At 37.0% G+C, this 16,690-nt stretch overlaps 1 protein-coding gene across 1 annotated transcript in view; it reads right to left on the reverse strand.

Annotated features, from left to right (window-relative positions):
• Nucleotides 1–16,690, reverse strand: part of LOC128995436 (protocadherin-like wing polarity protein stan) — a 74,298-nt gene that overhangs the window by 33,909 nt on the left and 23,699 nt on the right. The window contains exons 14-25 of the mRNA XM_054420454.1: nucleotides 12,484–12,610; nucleotides 11,740–11,928; nucleotides 10,809–11,084; nucleotides 9,033–9,233; nucleotides 7,900–8,071; nucleotides 6,483–6,585; nucleotides 6,095–6,203; nucleotides 5,905–5,988; nucleotides 5,555–5,687; nucleotides 4,548–4,747; nucleotides 4,108–4,248; nucleotides 3,167–3,341 (exon numbers count right to left, since the gene is read on the reverse strand). Coding sequence (XP_054276429.1) covers nucleotides 3,167–3,341; nucleotides 4,108–4,248; nucleotides 4,548–4,747; nucleotides 5,555–5,687; nucleotides 5,905–5,988; nucleotides 6,095–6,203; nucleotides 6,483–6,585; nucleotides 7,900–8,071; nucleotides 9,033–9,233; nucleotides 10,809–11,084; nucleotides 11,740–11,928; nucleotides 12,484–12,610 — 1,910 coding nt within the window. The remainder of the gene's footprint in view (nucleotides 1–3,166; nucleotides 3,342–4,107; nucleotides 4,249–4,547; nucleotides 4,748–5,554; nucleotides 5,688–5,904; nucleotides 5,989–6,094; nucleotides 6,204–6,482; nucleotides 6,586–7,899; nucleotides 8,072–9,032; nucleotides 9,234–10,808; nucleotides 11,085–11,739; nucleotides 11,929–12,483; nucleotides 12,611–16,690) is intronic.

Consider the following 16,690-nt stretch of genomic DNA (forward strand, 5'->3'; position numbering starts at 1 on the left):
CAAAGCAGCTAGTTTATAGATGGGGACTAATTTAAGATTTTATTGATTAAAAATTATAATTTTCCACATATAAACATTACTAAAGAGTTAAGAGAATCATTCCGAGACCCCGATATTGTAGGAGAGGCTAAAAGCAGAAGGCTAAGGTGGGTTGGCCATATCTTGAGGAGTAATGCTTGTTGAGAAAGGTACAAAGGGGAGATCGAGGGGAGGAGACCAGTAGGAAGGCCAGATGGTGGGATCAAGTCTGGAGAGATATGGAAAAAATTAGACTAGTAGAGGAAGATTTGGACGACCGAGAGAACTGGCGACAACGTGTTGGTGAGGCCAAGTACCAGCTTGGGTACAAGTGCCCATGGCAGTAAGTAGTAAGTATTAGAGGTGTGCGGATAGTGAAATTTCATTTCGGATCGGATTCGGATCGGATAGTTGAGGCTCGGATCGGATCGGATATTGGGAGGTTCGGATTCGGATCGGATATTGGGAGGTTCGGATTCGGATATTTTCGGATTCGGATAGTTCAGCGTGGTTAATAATAAGCTGCATATGTATTTTAAACCTATAAAACAATGCAAAGCTGTGTAAATAAACTTAAATGACGATTTTGAACTATAGAATTTCAAATTAGCTAAGTCCACAGTTTTCTCTCTCTTGAAAATCACAATTCACAACATTTATTTTCAAAAGTTGGATGCTTGAATTAAGTACACTAGCAGCCGAAATCTTCACAAACACCTTAGCTCTGCAGGACTGATGTCAAACGTTTGGGCTTGTTTACTTGAGGTTATGTTTTATCTTGTTTCCTGGTTCTCACAAGCCAAGGAGTTCGATCTCAAGTTTATTTTCACATTGTATTTCCTTACGTTTTTGGAACGGATTATTGGCCTTAAGTGGCATTTTGCGGGTTTGCCAAGTTTAGAAAACATTACTAATGCACTAAGATGGGCTCTAGCTCACGATTTGATGTTGGACAATTAAATTAGACTTTATAACTGTGTAAAAGGTGTGTATCCCTGAATTTATAAATTGCATTCTACACTTATTCACTGCCAAACATAATTCAGTAGAACCTTGATGAACCGAGAATTACACTAGCCTACATAACTTCATTACCCCAAGTAAAATACCAAGATAATTTTTATAAAATCGTATAATCTTAGTTTGTTAAAAATGGATTGTATGTTCAACAATAATTGCAGTCCATTATTGTTAGCAGTATGGTCCCAAATTATTGTTTTTGATTTTGAAACATCACAGTTTATTTGACAAAATTATAGTTGAAGCAGCCCAATGTCAAGTCACGCTTGTGCAATAGTTTGTTTACAAGCTGTTACCACGGAGGAGGGGAGGGTCTGATAAGCCAGAAGGTCCGACCCTCATTAGTTCCGCTCGGCTGCACTCAGTGGGGAACCCAATACCACAAATCAATCTTTTAAATGAATACAAATATTTGGTAATAATTGTTTTATTAATATTCACCTTGAAATTTCAATAAATTTGGTGTAAAATTTGACAAAAATCGGCCATTTTGACCGATTATTAATACAGTACAAAATACCAATAAAGTAGTACATTTATTGGTAATTAAATAATAGGTAAAAATTAACCGATTTTAGTCAAGTTTTACCCCCCTGCTGTGTGCTATGTCACAAAAGCTGATAACGACATGGGTGATTAGTAACCATGGCAACTTGTTGAATGCGTGATGAAGGGAAACCCAAGAAATAGAAGAACAAAGAGAAAGAATAACGACGTTGTTATCTTTATACCCTTTTTACAATTTCCGTTATTGTTATCTTTATGTAAGATTTTATGATTTTGTTTTATAGGTTTATAAAAATAATTCTTTTTAACGACGGGAATATCAATTTATAATTTATCAACGTGCTTCTCTTCTGAAACAGCAATACCGGATGCATAATAAAGGTCAATGACCTAAAATATCACGATTGTGCAATATTGTATTTTGATGTTGAAATTAAAATCACGACAAAAGTTTGTATATATCCATGGTCCCTCTAGTTTAATCATTTAATATGTACACAAACAATGCTAAATAATCGTGGTTAGTTCTTACTTTATTTTTTATTATTCAAAGTTTCTACACAGTAAGACAATCCAAAGTCAAACCGGGCAATGAATACCCAAAAAACAACGTATCTTGTCCTGTGATTGGAATACCACTCGCCGGCCAGTCCTTTAGGTTTAGGGAAGTAGTGCAAGTCTATATATAGCTTCAAGGTCTTACCCACCCCTTCCCCCTCCGGTCCTACTTGACTCACTACCCGCGCTCCTTTCGAGGTCATTGCCCAACCCCTCCCACCCTTCTATTGTGTTGCCTTACTATTGTTTCTATTCTGACTTTTTTCGGGAAACATTAAATCTATTGTTTACGTAACATCACAGTAGTAGGCTAGATTTTTCTACTTTGAAACAGTACAAACTTTCATTTGACCATGGTAGTTCTTTTCTGCTTTATGTCTGTTCGTTCCAGACGAATCTAATCGTAAAGCAAAACAGCCGATAACGACTAAACTAGTTATCAGTATTGCATCATACGGCTTCTTTGCCGTTTGCTGTTAGGTCGATGGAAACGTATTGCTGTAATTTTGTCCTGGGAAACTAATGGTGGCTATGGAGATTTTGTTTTCTGTCCAAAACGTCAAAATATATTGTCTATCCGAAAAAGTCGGATATATAACGGATAGTGTCGGATATCAAATTTGGGCCTGGTTCGGATACGGATATCCGAACCGAACCGAATCCAACCCGATTTTTCGGATATCCGCACACCTCTAGTAAGTATAAACATTACTAGGCCTAAATTTCTTTTTCAAAGTGGGTAGCATATTACCAGCATATAATATTAAGTGGTTAAAATATCTGTACCTGTATTATCTAGATGTAAACTCCTTCTGGTCTTGTTTCAAATTCTAGTGAATTAGTCATACATGTTTGTTTAGTAAACGTGTGCAAAGTTACCATTGTTGTGGTACCTGCTGATGGTTCCATCTGAACCGAAACTAGTTGCCACCGCAATCATATATGATTACCAATAATCAGGTATTTAAACCCCTTAAAGTAATCATTTCCTAAAAAAATAACAAGTGATTCTAAAGTACTAAGTTGAATTAAAAACTTAATGGTCTGAAGTAAACAAACGTACCTGTAAAACCAGCTGGACATTGGCAGGCAAACGTAGTAACTGGATATATGGGACGAAACAGTACAGAGTCGCTACTGATGAAACCGGACGCATTGCCAAACTTGAGTACAGTCAAGCAGTTCTCAAAGTTGAGGCAGGGTTCACGTACACACAGGTTATCGTCAAAAGGGAGAACCTATCAAATATTGGAAAGCTTGTCAAGAATTCTACTTCAAAAAATGTAAACTAATTGCAGTAAACTAGTGTTTACTTTTTTACTAAAATGTTGCTATTTTATAAAATTAATGTTGGTAAAATAGAGAATCTCGTCAAACTTTTTCTATGTTTCCCATTGAGTTTTTTGTAACATTTTGTTTAAGGTTTGCAAGTCTGAGAATTTAAATCCAGCCAGCTGTTTCTGCAATTACGGAAACATTATTAAAACTCTTTCTATTGCTGGGACATCATTATCGTCTTGGCAACATTGTGAATTTTAGTTCTCACAATCAATTATGTTCGACTCATTAAACCAATTCCATTTCAGACATAGGCGGCAATAGCAATGATTTCACAAAAATAAAGCTTAGTCCGGTTTTCTGACTTGGTTACTGATCACTCAAGCTTTAGACTGGATTCAACTTGGCTGGACTTTTAAGCTCCCACACATGTACCTTACAATTCAACTTTGAATAAATTTTAACACTGATGCCCAAAATTCAATTACAGTAATACACAAACAACAAAACATTTTATTTTAAATCTGTATGGCCTTTATAAATATTTATTATTTCTACAAGGGATTTCCAGTGTAAAAATATTCTAAGAAAAGGTTTTATTAACAAAAATATTTATTGATGTTAGTTGGCTGATTTTACTATACCTGAAGTAGGTTGCATGTGCAATTAGAGCAAATGAAGGCAACAAATAAATAGTAACAAAAGACAAAAGAAACAAGCACTGACCTGTACAGTGGCAATCCTTGCAAGGACAGCTCTGTTGAGGTAAACTCTTTCCTGCAGAAACTGTGGAGAATAGAACTGACCATCAGGCTGCTTGGCTGAGAAGCTCACATTGAGGATACGAGCGTTCACATCAGTGTCATCCTGTGTGGTAGGTTACATATGTTTTAAATTGATAAGATAAAATCTTGTTTGAAATATTGCTTCCCATAAATCTTAATCCATAAACTGAGGAAAAATACTGTTGGGGATTTCACATTATAGGAATTGTTTTCTTTACAGAATATAATAAAAATTAAAATTTGATATAAGCATGTCTATTATAAACAAACACAAATTTTGCTTTGTATTCGGTTGTGTTTCACTTGTTTCAGTGTCCAAATCTATATAAAAAAATTCCAATTTCAACAACGAAGCAAGCAGATATTAATCATAAATCATACCTGCACACTGAATATAAAGACGTTTTCTTTGGGGCATGGTATGATAGCAGCCAATCCTTCCAGAAAGAAGCCGAGCAGAGGAGACAGAAATGCTTGTTCAGTCATGTCCGCCAACCTCACAGTGACTGAACTGAACAACATCTCATCTGTTACCAATCTCACAGAGAGCTGCATCATTGCCTTCACTTCATTTACACCATCTGAAACATCGGTGTGAGTTGGATTTTAGTTTACACACAAGAAACGTTACAGATACAAGTATATTTATTTAGAAATATAACTGTTAAAAAATGTTATTGGATATAAAGGGCATTGTGAAAAAAATCATAAATTAAGTATTTCATTTAAAATTTAGTTTACTAGCAGTGAATATAGTTTGCCAAATTCAGTCGTGTTATTGAAATAATATCAATGTTTGTCTTAAATGCCTGACCAAAACATCGCCATATGGCACAAGACTATTGCTGTGCTGCGTAACTAACGCTGTAATCTAGAGATGGTAGGATTGCAATTTTATTTAGTTTAGGACTGAATTCTTATTTATTTCCTGATTTTCAGGACAAACAATTCAGACAAGACACATTTTTTCTTTAAGTGGAAATTTTGAGTGAAAATTCTTGTAAATGGCAATAATAACAAAAAACAACCGATGTTCAACTCATTCTTAATCTCACTCTTCTGTGCCATCATGACTGCAATTTGTTATTGTCGTTTTTAAAGGCTATCCTCTGATTACAGCAGCAAAATCATGAATTTTTCACTTGATAGCAGGACATATGTGAACATCTTCCGTGATAGCGCAAACAAAACTGAGTAGGTCTACAGCTAAGATCACAACAAATTTGAGGAAACCTGCGATCAAGGAGACATCATCCGTGTCCGCTTCAAAATCGATGACAGTTGGAATCATAGTTAAATTTAATCCCACTTGAAAATCAGGATATATTCTTCCAGAAATGTTATCAAAACTTTGGAACCCAACCCCTCTGACTATAACGGACACCTACCTGAGACAGACACCTCCATGCTGGCCAGTTTGGGTACATTAGTGTTGAGTTGGGGCGAGAGACTCAGTTGTCCCGTGGAGTCATTCAGTGACACTAGGTTGGCGTTGTTGCCTGACAAGATGCGATACAACAGCTGCAGCAACAGAATGGTTACATTAGAATAACATAAATATAGCTTGCTAGTACTTAACATCATTTATACGGGCTAAATAATGCAGACAAATATATTTTATCAAGCATAATTGTTAAAAAAAATTAATTTTACTCATTAATTTAAATTTTTTTTAAGAAACTTAACAGTCAAACTTATTACATATTATGCATTACTACGGATGTATGAAACTACAAACCTTGTCGGAAACGTCGTCATCTACAGCAGGAATCCTCCCAAAGGGACCAGCGGGGAAACAATCTCGGAAATTGTTAAAGATTATCTGTAAACATTAGAATCAACATTTTACAAATGTTTAAAATATAAAGGGATCAAATACATTTGAAAGAAAAGGAATATAACTTTTTAAATGATGAAAAAGTACGCACCTGAAAGTCCTTGAGTCGAGGCGCGTTGTCATTGACGTCAGTTACTAGTATTTCAACATTGACATCACTCCGGAGTGGTGGTGAAGCTGCTCTGACTACCAGTACAAACCTAGACACAATGATAACATGTTATACTACGCGGAATGAACATTGTGAGATTAGTACTAACTTGAAACTACTGAAGAAAAATTGTTTTGGCATCACCAAATATTATAAAACACTCTGTAGTTTCTACAATTGCTAGCACTACAGTGCTAAAAAAAGTGTAAAAATATTCCTAACCTATTATACAAAAATTTTGCATATCCTTCTTTAAACCATTTTTACAAACTTACTAAGTAAAATCCAAATTAGTATTGAGGATCAATAGTTCTACACTATATGTTACCGTTTCCGAGGACTTTCGTAGTCCAGTTCTACCATTGTGAGGAGTTCAGCCTTGTCGGAGCCTGGTCGTCGCACCAGCGAGAAGCTGTCAGAGTCCTCTCCACCTGCCCACACACACACACAATATAGGCTAAGTAACACTGTAAGCTAAGAACATCATACAGTTGAGACGCTTTGACTGGCTTAGGGCCGCTTTCCCCAAATCTAGTTTAACTTTGTTTGTGGTTTTAACTCTAGTTTAACCTCAGATTCACTTTTCCCAAAATAATTTCTCGGTTTCTAGGTTCAAGGTAAACCTCAGGGTGAGGCCGTTTAAGCTGCCGATTTAGGGTTAAACCAGGAGAGAAGAATAACAGCTTGATTTTGATTGGCTGTGCAGACTTTAGTTAAATTCGGCAAATGCAAATATCCTTGTTTGACGTTTTTTTAACATAACCCAAAATAAAATGAACTGGAAATAAGAAATAGCAAACCAAAACATACATACACATCCATACATACACGTACATAATTCATGACTATTATGAGTCTAGGGATATAAGGCTAAATACTTAATGGAAGAAAGTTAGTCTAGGTGTGCAATTATTATTGCAGGTATTTTATGCTTTCAGTAAGTTACAGGTTTGAACTTAAAAACAAGAAACGCTTATACATTATCAGTAGCCTCTAATTCTTTTTAATGTCAACAATTAGAGACAATTACAAATCCTCCACTCCTTGGTGTGTCAACCTTCATGTGTTAGACATTCCAGGATGTACAAACTGCAAACGGTTAACAAGTTCACTGCAGGTGTGTCAGTACTGACCCACGGCGATCGTAACCCTCCACGCAGCCGGGTCAGTACGGACCCACACTGCAGTGCATCAATATGTTATTCTGTTGCTCAATGCGAGCCAAGCGATAGTTGAAGGCAGACCTATACCACGTTAGCGTGTAGTGTGCGACTTGTTTTTTCTTGTGGTGTAGGTTGGTATTCTCAGTGATATCCCCATTTGGCAAGCTTAGAAATCCACTTGTTGTCCCGGCTTTTCCCCCCCAATTAGCAATACAATCGGACCGCCTACGTTCCAAGCATTGCTGCTATCTGTGGGTGTTTTAACGAACTACGTAAACTCTCATCGTAATGCAGTATATCACCACACGTGACTTTTTATTCGTCAGACCGAAATTTGAAAGCCAATCGCCTGTCAATCGGGTCCGTTCAACGCTGTGCCGCACCTAAGGCTACGCCTGCCATTGTTGGGCCGCATCGAACGTGTTAAAATGTTTTGTTCGATGAAAGCGCTAAACAGCTGTAGCTGATTTATACCGCAACTGTTACAACAGCAACTCAGCTAACAAAAATCTTCATCCAGACAACCCAAAGGCTAATCCATCATTGTTGTCAGTAAGGATAGCTATTGCAATGCTGACATACCAATGATGGAATACTGGACAAAAGCATTCTGTCCCTCGTCAGGATCCTTGGCGTAGAGTTCGCCCACAGTGGAGCCGACAGGAGAGTTCTCTGCAATGTATAATGTCAGCTTGTCACTCTCAAAAGCTGGCGGAGAGTCATTGACATCCTCCAGACGAATAGTCACCATCACCTGCCACATAATATCAAATCAGCTACCAGAGTTACTTGATAACACTAGGGATAGTTTTAAATATTATCTCACTCAAGCTGTTTCATTTTTAGAATCAGTTTTTGGATTGGTTAATAGAAATAGAAACAATAGGCTACTACATTTGGCATATTCGTGGACCTATCTAGTGGTTTTAAGCGTGACTTTATATGTAGGCCTAAGTTTTTAATTAAAATAAATTTTTAAGTAAGCGTATAATTTAAAAATTAAATCGTAAGAGTACGGTATTTTCATAAATGCATCTGGACCCCATAATTTATACTGGATAGCCTTATAAGTTAGCCTAGCTATAATGAAATATATATTTTAAAACTAAGAGGTCCAATTGAATTTCGTCTCTGAAACCAAAGACGGATGTGCAACTACTTTATACAACAGCATTACAGATCAAATTTTTCTCTTCAGTGTCCTCTCCCTTGCTTGCGCAGGTACAGCAACTAGTACAAAATCATTTCTATCCAAACTATAGAATGAAATTATCATAATGTTGCAAATGCATATGCTAAATTGTTACCTATGGCATTCGGGTATTTCTATTAATTTGACGATTCATATTACGGAGGAGTATACAAAAAGTCATTTAGGTTATGTTTGCTTTATGTTATTTGCTTACCAGTTGTTAAACATACCGGATCACCGGCTGTGGTTGGTGTAGAAACGCCAACTATGAAATCAGCTGATTAAGCAAGCAGGAATGGTTATTCCTGCTCTAGAGCGTAAATTAACTGTTTTGAGTACTGTTCACAGACAGGTATGGCAATGTGGTCATTTCCATGCAGTTTTTGGAAAAAAATATTAAATTTGATTGTAAATTAAGTAAATACTAGTTCAGATTGATTTTCATTTTAAAGTTGATTCATCTTCATAAAAATTGGACTTGGATTTGAGATTCTAAATGTCTAGGTTTGAGCATCACACTTACAGAGCCTGACAGCTGGGGAGTGCCCCGGTCTATAGCCAGCACCTCTAGCTCGTACTGTGCAATGCTTTCTCTGTCCAGTGTCTTAGCTGTGCGGATGACTCCACTGATTGGATCGATTACAAATGCCTCCACACTGCCGGATCCTCCCAGTGCATATCGTACTCGCCCATTCAATCCTGTGTCGTCGTCCACTGCAGTCACCTATGGAACAACACAGTGTTTATTAGACTGTCTCTACTTTTTAAAATCATAGGTTCAAACAATTATTTTGATCAATATTTACTTTTGTTTTCAGATAAATTAGTTCTTTTGTTCTCAAATGCAATGAATCCATTCTGAGAAGATTTATAAGTAAAAAACTATTACCTCTTCTAAAAGGAGGGTGTATGAGGGTAAAAAGAATGGATGAAGGAAAACAGGCACAAATCTAGCGCTAGAGAGAAATTGAACAAATTAGAAATTAGTAGAAAAAGTTAAGATGAAAACCAAAGAAAAAGGTCAAGACAACACAAAAGATATGTTACTGAAAAGAAATATACATAACAAAAAAGAGGTGTTGAATTTAGAGAAAAGATGTGTGTATCAATGCACCCAGAATATGTTGGTATCTATACTTATAAAAGGCAAAGCCCTCACTGACTCATTCACTCACTCACTCACTCATCACTAATTAATTCTCCCACTTCCCATTTACCTAGGAGGCTGAAATTCGATACACCGATTCTTTGGGCATTAAATAGGAAAACTAAGTAGTTTTTATTCCGATCGGGCTTTCGAACTCCGCACCAGTGGCTCTGGAGTTTCCCATGTTAACCTTATGATTTTTCATATTTAAAAGGAATTAATTAATCTTAACAGCTGTTTCAATTAAACAAGTTGGTTCTGTTCTATGATGTTCAATAGCATTAAAGTTACAAGGATTAACAACAGGGTGCAGCACTATTATTTTTTTAAATTTATGACAACAGCTAATTTGCAACCAAAAGGTGAGTGAGCGTAGCGAACCAACTTCAACCTGGAGGCGAGTTAGCGTAGCGAAGGAGCTAACCTGAAGGCAAGTGAGCGCAGCGAACAAGCTCCAACCTAAAGGTGAGTGATCGTAGCAAACGAACTTCAACCAGGACGTGATTGAGCCATGCAAATGAATACTTATGAAGTTAAACGGGGCAAAGCCCGCGGGTACAGCTAGTAGCATTGTAAAGTTACAAGGTTTACCAACAGGGTGCAGCACTATAAACTTTTGTTTGAATTTATGATAACAGCTGGAACAAAGCAGCAACAAAAAGTTGTGATACACAATGAGAACTGTCAAATACTAAATTGTTGTGGTAGTGTGTGAATAGGATAATTTTATTTTATTTCATCAAAATATTGACGTTACTTTTTCCAAATTTTAAAAAGTATCGTGTTTTTTCCCCCAAAAATAATGTCTGGGAAACGGAGTAACGTATTGATAATTTTAGTGCATTCCTGATCAAGCTAATGCCTTGGATGGAAGGACTAATATTATAGATATGAATTTTTGGAATTGTCAATGTGCAAATTTCTTGACCAACTGAGCTGATTTAGAGCCATTATAACCACATGCTTAATGGAGATAGTCATATTTTATTTCAATACTCTCCTAGGGCTCTGCCCTGAAAGCTTATAAAGCCGTGGCACACTAGACCTAGCATGAAGTAACGTGTAAACAATTTCAGGCTAGAGCCTCTAGGGGTCTAAAATGTGAAAGTAGGATAACAATGAACTACCACAAAACATAGTACTGTACTATACCTGCAAGACACTCGTTCCGACCAAAGCGTCCTCTGACACACTGCCGCTATACGCAGGCTTGAGGAACTTGGGCACGTTGTCGTTGACATCAGCAACAGATATTTCCACATCGGTAGAATCACTCAAGGGAGGATTACCGTTGTCTCGGGCCGTCACGGTCAGCAAGTAGCCGCTCTGCGTCTCTCGGTCGAGTGCCTTGGTTGTTGTGATGGCTCCTGTCTGGGAGTTGATGGTGAAGTCTGTATTATCTCCCGTACTCGACAGCAGGTAGGTGATCTGTGGATAGACACAAAGGAATATTCAATCTCTATCAATAACTAACCAGTAGAGTTAAGTAACAGACTCTGGATGTAAAAATATTATATTTAGATAGAAATTAACGATTTACCTTGGGCTGTTGATATCAATTGGGTATTTAATCAATAAGGCCTACAGCAACTCTTTACACAAGCTTAAGTTTTACTTAGCAAGAGCTAATCAGGAAAAAATATTACTATTGACCATTATTTGTCTATGTAAAAGTCCTTTAACTCTATAAGCTAGTTGGGCTTTATCTCTTTGCAAACAGCTCCTCAACTGCTTTGTCTCATTGCTTTACCTTTTAATTTTCCCAAGAGGTTGGCGGCCTTTAATCTAACATTTGCTGTCTAGATAGGCCTTGAGTATGTGCTAGAAACACATCCAGCAAAGGAAGGGGTGAGTCTGTACAGTACAACAGTGAACTGAACTGATCAAATTTAGTGGTAGGCACTAAGACGTGAACCCTTGACATCGCTGGCAAGGATTCAAATCTCCGACTAAGCTACCAATTCACCTTAAAACATACTCCTTCATTTAAAAGGAATTGATTTGAATGTATAGTAACTAGTAACCAATAAGTAATTGGCCTCTGTATCCATCACATAGCCTGCAATTATTGGTCAAGTGTTACCTGAGCATTCTGTCCTACATCTCCGTCCGAAGCAGCTACAATAAGAACAGTAGACCCGACAGGAGCGTCCTCAAACACCGAGGCTGTGTAGGGAGCGTTGTCAAACACCGGGGCAAAGTTGTTTGCATCAGACACATTCACATAGACTGTAGCCGTGTCAAACCTGCCTCCAGAGTCAGTCGCACGCACCTGCAGTCACAAAACAACAGTTAAAACAGCTGTCTATACTGAAAAATCTTATGTTTTCAGTCTATTTGTGGATAAACGTAGATTATTTCTGCATATTAAATTTATTTTATTACTAACAGTAGAGAGTATTATAGTGTATAAACAAGTAGAAGTACTAACAATCACATTTTATTTAAACCATTACAGTATTAAGTATCCTGAATATATAAACCAGTATAAACTTGATTAAAGAAAAACTATTGATTATCTTCAAATTTATTTACAATTAAGTTCTTGAAACTGGACAACACTATAAATTTCAGTTATCTACATTAAAACAAGGCAAAACTGTAAGGCCCATTTTAATTTTTGGGATGGGATATGAATAATAGGGTGACAAAACACCATTCTACGTCCAGGATTTAAAAGCTTTAAAAAGCTGAGATTTTACATGAAAGAGGTGATTTATTTGGAGGCAGAAAAATCTTTAACAGTTAGCTTTAACAAAATTGTAATGGCAATTTATGGAAGTCTATGAAACAAATGAATTGTTCATCTACTAATGCATTCACTCACAGTAAGAATGAATCGTTTCTCCTGCTTGTAGTCTAGAGGTTGAGCAACGGTGATCAGTCCTCGGCCATTCTGAGTTGTCAGAGAAAATCTTCCTCTAACATTGCCTCCGGTGATCTCATAATGCAATCTGCACACACAAAAACGCACAGTGCTATTGCAACGATATAGTTTATAGCTAGGTGAAGCTTCTTTTGTCATTGAGATATAAACGTAAAAATGTCAAACCAGTTGATAGATTTTCCTGGCCCTCTAGTATACAGGCCAATATGTACATGGTTCAACAGGCAAAAAAGGTTACCATTGTCCCAAGATTATCGATGAGCTTGTGGTTATCTTACATTTTCATGGGTCTGTGATCCTGACTTTTTTACTTCCGTCGGGTTGGGTCAGGTAAAAAATGTTGGCCTTTGGGTCTTGTGCCAAAATCGTGTCGCATTGTAAAGTATTGATTTTCAACAGTGTTGGGGAAGCTACTTTTAAAATGTAGCTAGCTACACCTACTGCTACATTTCCAAAAAAGTAGCTTAGCTACAGCTACAGCTACAGTTCCGAAAAAGTAGCTAGCTACAACTACAGCTACAATGAAATGTAGCTACAACTACAATTTTAGCTACTTTCCCAAAGACGTTACTTTTTATTCCACGCACATTAAGTAAATGTAAAATTAATTGCAACAACATTTTTATTGAACAAACATTTAAACAAGAAATGTCAGTATTGTATTTAACATTACTTGGAAAACAAATTATTCCTAGATTTTATTTAATTTGTTGACATTATAAACCTAACATTACAACAACAGCATCAAACAGTTGGGTGTCCCATCATATTTAGTACTTATTTTTAAATATTGCATTATTTTTAAGCATCTTATATGTAAATTTCATTAAGTTCAAAGGACATACAACCAAACTATATTTTAAAAGCTCATTTTATTTCTTTTATATAGATTCATTTATAGATGTCTTATATCAACAATTAAGACCACTTAAACTGTAAAACGATTATTTAAAAATACTTTTTTGTGTTACAGAGCCTAGCCTATAGAAATTGGAGTTTATTGCCTTTCTTTACTTTGTGACGGCCTGGCATATTTGCCTCATTTGGTTGTAATTTGTTAACTTTGAGCTTAAGCTGATTGGCCTTACTCCCTAAACCTGGCCCGCTGGCTATCACCGAATATTTGCTAGGTTGATGTGTCAACCGTATTTAGCAATATTGAATTTTATTTAACTTCACATAAGTCTCCAAGTGAACCTTAAAACTCATATTCCAATTCATTTCATTACTTTGTAACCCTACAATAATCCTAACCAGACGTCGTGGCCTGGCCGGATATGCCTTGGAATGTGCTGAATCTGCATGCACGTGTGCCGCGATAAACAATGTTACACTTCTAGACTCGGTTCCTCGCTTCAGTTAGTTTCATTAATGACAGTTGTAATCGTTTGGCTGCAGCACCTGTCAAGCAACTGTCCACGCGTTGAATTATGGGCTGAGCGCTCAGCGTGCGCTGATTGGCTGACGATGGTCATGTGACCACGCTGACGCTTCCGCTTGGGCGATGCTGAAGCTTTAGATCGCGCCGGAATGTAGCGAATGACGGTAAGGTCCGCCGCGCGCGGTCTCGCGCCCTTTCTTTCTCTTACTCTTTCTATGAGTCCGTGTACGTTCTAAATTCAGTGTTAAAATCATTTAATATTCTGTTAGTCGCGAGTACAAAGTGTTAGTTGTATTTTCTTGTATCATCGTGTTTGTAGTTATGTAAAGTCATTATTCATTATTCGATAATTAATAAAATTAGTTGATCCCTATTCGCTTGTTTTAATGTTCGTTCTTCCTGCTCCCAACCGCTACGAAGACTACAGAGGGCCGCTGTGACAACTGGTGTCAGGTGTGGGGTTGACTGCGACAATGTCAACCTAAAGGTAGGTAAGTGAAATTAGGGATTTGCTTGATCAAATTATTTTACTCATAATAATGTTCAAAATTTAAAGTTTGGCTGTTTCTGGAATAAAATATGTTTAAATCGATTAAAAGTAAAATAAGAATCATTTTCGTGAAATTTTTGTGAAGAAAGAGCTATTTTTCGATTTATTAGGTAATTTTGAAGTAAATAGAATATTTTGTTCGTAAACTTATTTCGCCATTGTACACGTGATCTAGGATGCATTGGGTCTCTTCCCCCTCCCACTCCCACAGTGTTGCACTCTGCTGTTGTCTTGTCAGAGCTGTCGTGCGTTGTATGTTGCGTTGTGAATGAAGACGCCATATTGGAATATTTTGTTTGGTTGTTGGTGAACAATTGGTAATAGATACTTTATTAAAAGCTGCTAGTATAAGGAGTAAGAAAGAAAGGGAATAAAGAAATAATTATTGTGGGAGGATGGGAAGCAAAATTTCAGAAATTAAAATGTTTTTGAACTTGTAAAATTAAAAGTGGATGCGTTCTGTGTGAGCTCAAGATGGCCGCCGGGTTGGCTTGCTGTCAGGTTGTCAGTTCCATCCGCGGGATTTTATCCCGGATAAGGGAATTTTTATAGCTTGAGTGGGATAAATGGGGGATTATTTTTAATCGTTGTGGGGAAATACCGCTTGTCGTTGAAGTGATTGAAAAACGGAATTACGTTGTTGACGTGAATATTATGAATCATTAATGGAATATTATGGTGTTAGGCCTACTGTTGGTAAATAATTAGCCGGAGAAAATGGGAGAAAAACAAATCGTTGTGAAACATTTGAGATTGGCTTACTAACATGCATTTAGGCTAGTGGTAATTTACTAACCTAGGCTTAGTCTGTGGTTAAGTTAAGTGGATTGAACTTGAAAGTGAGTTGGATGGTAAAGCCTGGGCGTTAATGGAAGAGCTAATAACCAGAATTGATTGTAAATTAATTAGACTTAATGGAGTTAAAATGTTTGAACATTTTTAATTTATTGGTAAAAGTTGTGTACTGAAAGTTTGTTTTTGCTCAATGTATTGGCAGCATTACTGGCTTACTCCATTGATCTGGTCAAAGGGCCCAACTCACTTGACAGTTCTGATAGCTTTAAGTATTATAAAAATAAGAACTGGATTTTGTACTTTATTATAATTGGACTTAGAAAATTTCCTGGAATCTTACCAGTGATATTGTGTAATCGTAAAATAATTTGGGGAAATAAATTATTTGATGTAGGCCTGCACTATCTATTGATTAGGGAAAGATGGATTAATGATAATCTTTGAAAATTTTTGGTTAATTACTTTGAAAAACTGAGAAGGGTAAAGCGAGAATTAATTGTTTTTATGTGATGCGCCGATGAAAGATTGCCTGGTTTCCATTATTTAGTCCTTGACTGAGTAGGCAATGGGGTCATGCGTTTTGTATTTGTTTTTTTTTTAAATTACTGAGTAAAAAGTTGTATCTGGAAAAGTGTTGTAATTGGCGGTATTTTGTCCCCGTATCGGGATTTTCCCAGCATTGGGATTTTTCAAACTGTGGCAGGGATGAAACGGGTTTTATCCCTCCATAGGGATTTGTTTTGATTTTTGTGGGATAAAGGGAATTTAATTTTTTTTTATGGAATGGGGATTTTTACTGACTTAGGTGGGGATTTAATTAGGGATTTTTATTTTTGTTTTTAGATTGTGAATTGAATGCTGAATATTCGAAAGTGAAACTGGGGCTAAAGCTATTTATTTGTGTAAATTCTTGTTAATTTGTGGATGGTTTTTTTTTTTTTTTTTTTATATAGCTTGCGTTTATTTTTAATTTGGGTCAGGCTAATTTATGTCCGTTGCGACTTCACACTTGTTTTGTTTTTTTGGAGCCGGTGTCGCGACTCACCCCGACCCCCCGACCTCCCTTGTCCTCTGGTGGAACTTGGGTCTCATTGAACTCCCCGTAGTTGTTCTTTTCTCAGGTTCCATGGGCGCTTGGTGGTGCGTCTGTTCTCCGTGTCCATATTTCTCTTCTTTTCTCAAACACTCGTCCATGATCATAAGAAGTTGGTTGAGTTCCACGTTCTGATCAGAGAACTGTTTGTCCAGGTGGTGCGTTGGTGTAAGGAGCGTAGCGATGCGATGGTGAATTCGCATTCTTCCTCTCTTACGCGAGGTGTTCTCTTTCTTTGTCCAGGTGGTGCGTTGGTGTAAGGAGCGTAGCGATGCGATGGTGAATTCGCATTCTTCCTCTCTTACGCGAGGAGTTTCTCTTTTCTTTT

Source organism: Macrosteles quadrilineatus, unplaced genomic scaffold, assembly GCF_028750875.1.
Source record: "Macrosteles quadrilineatus isolate MER2022 unplaced genomic scaffold, UCM_ALF_1.0 Scaffold_5__1_contigs__length_97177068, whole genome shotgun sequence".
NCBI lineage: Eukaryota > Metazoa > Arthropoda > Insecta > Hemiptera > Cicadellidae > Macrosteles > Macrosteles quadrilineatus.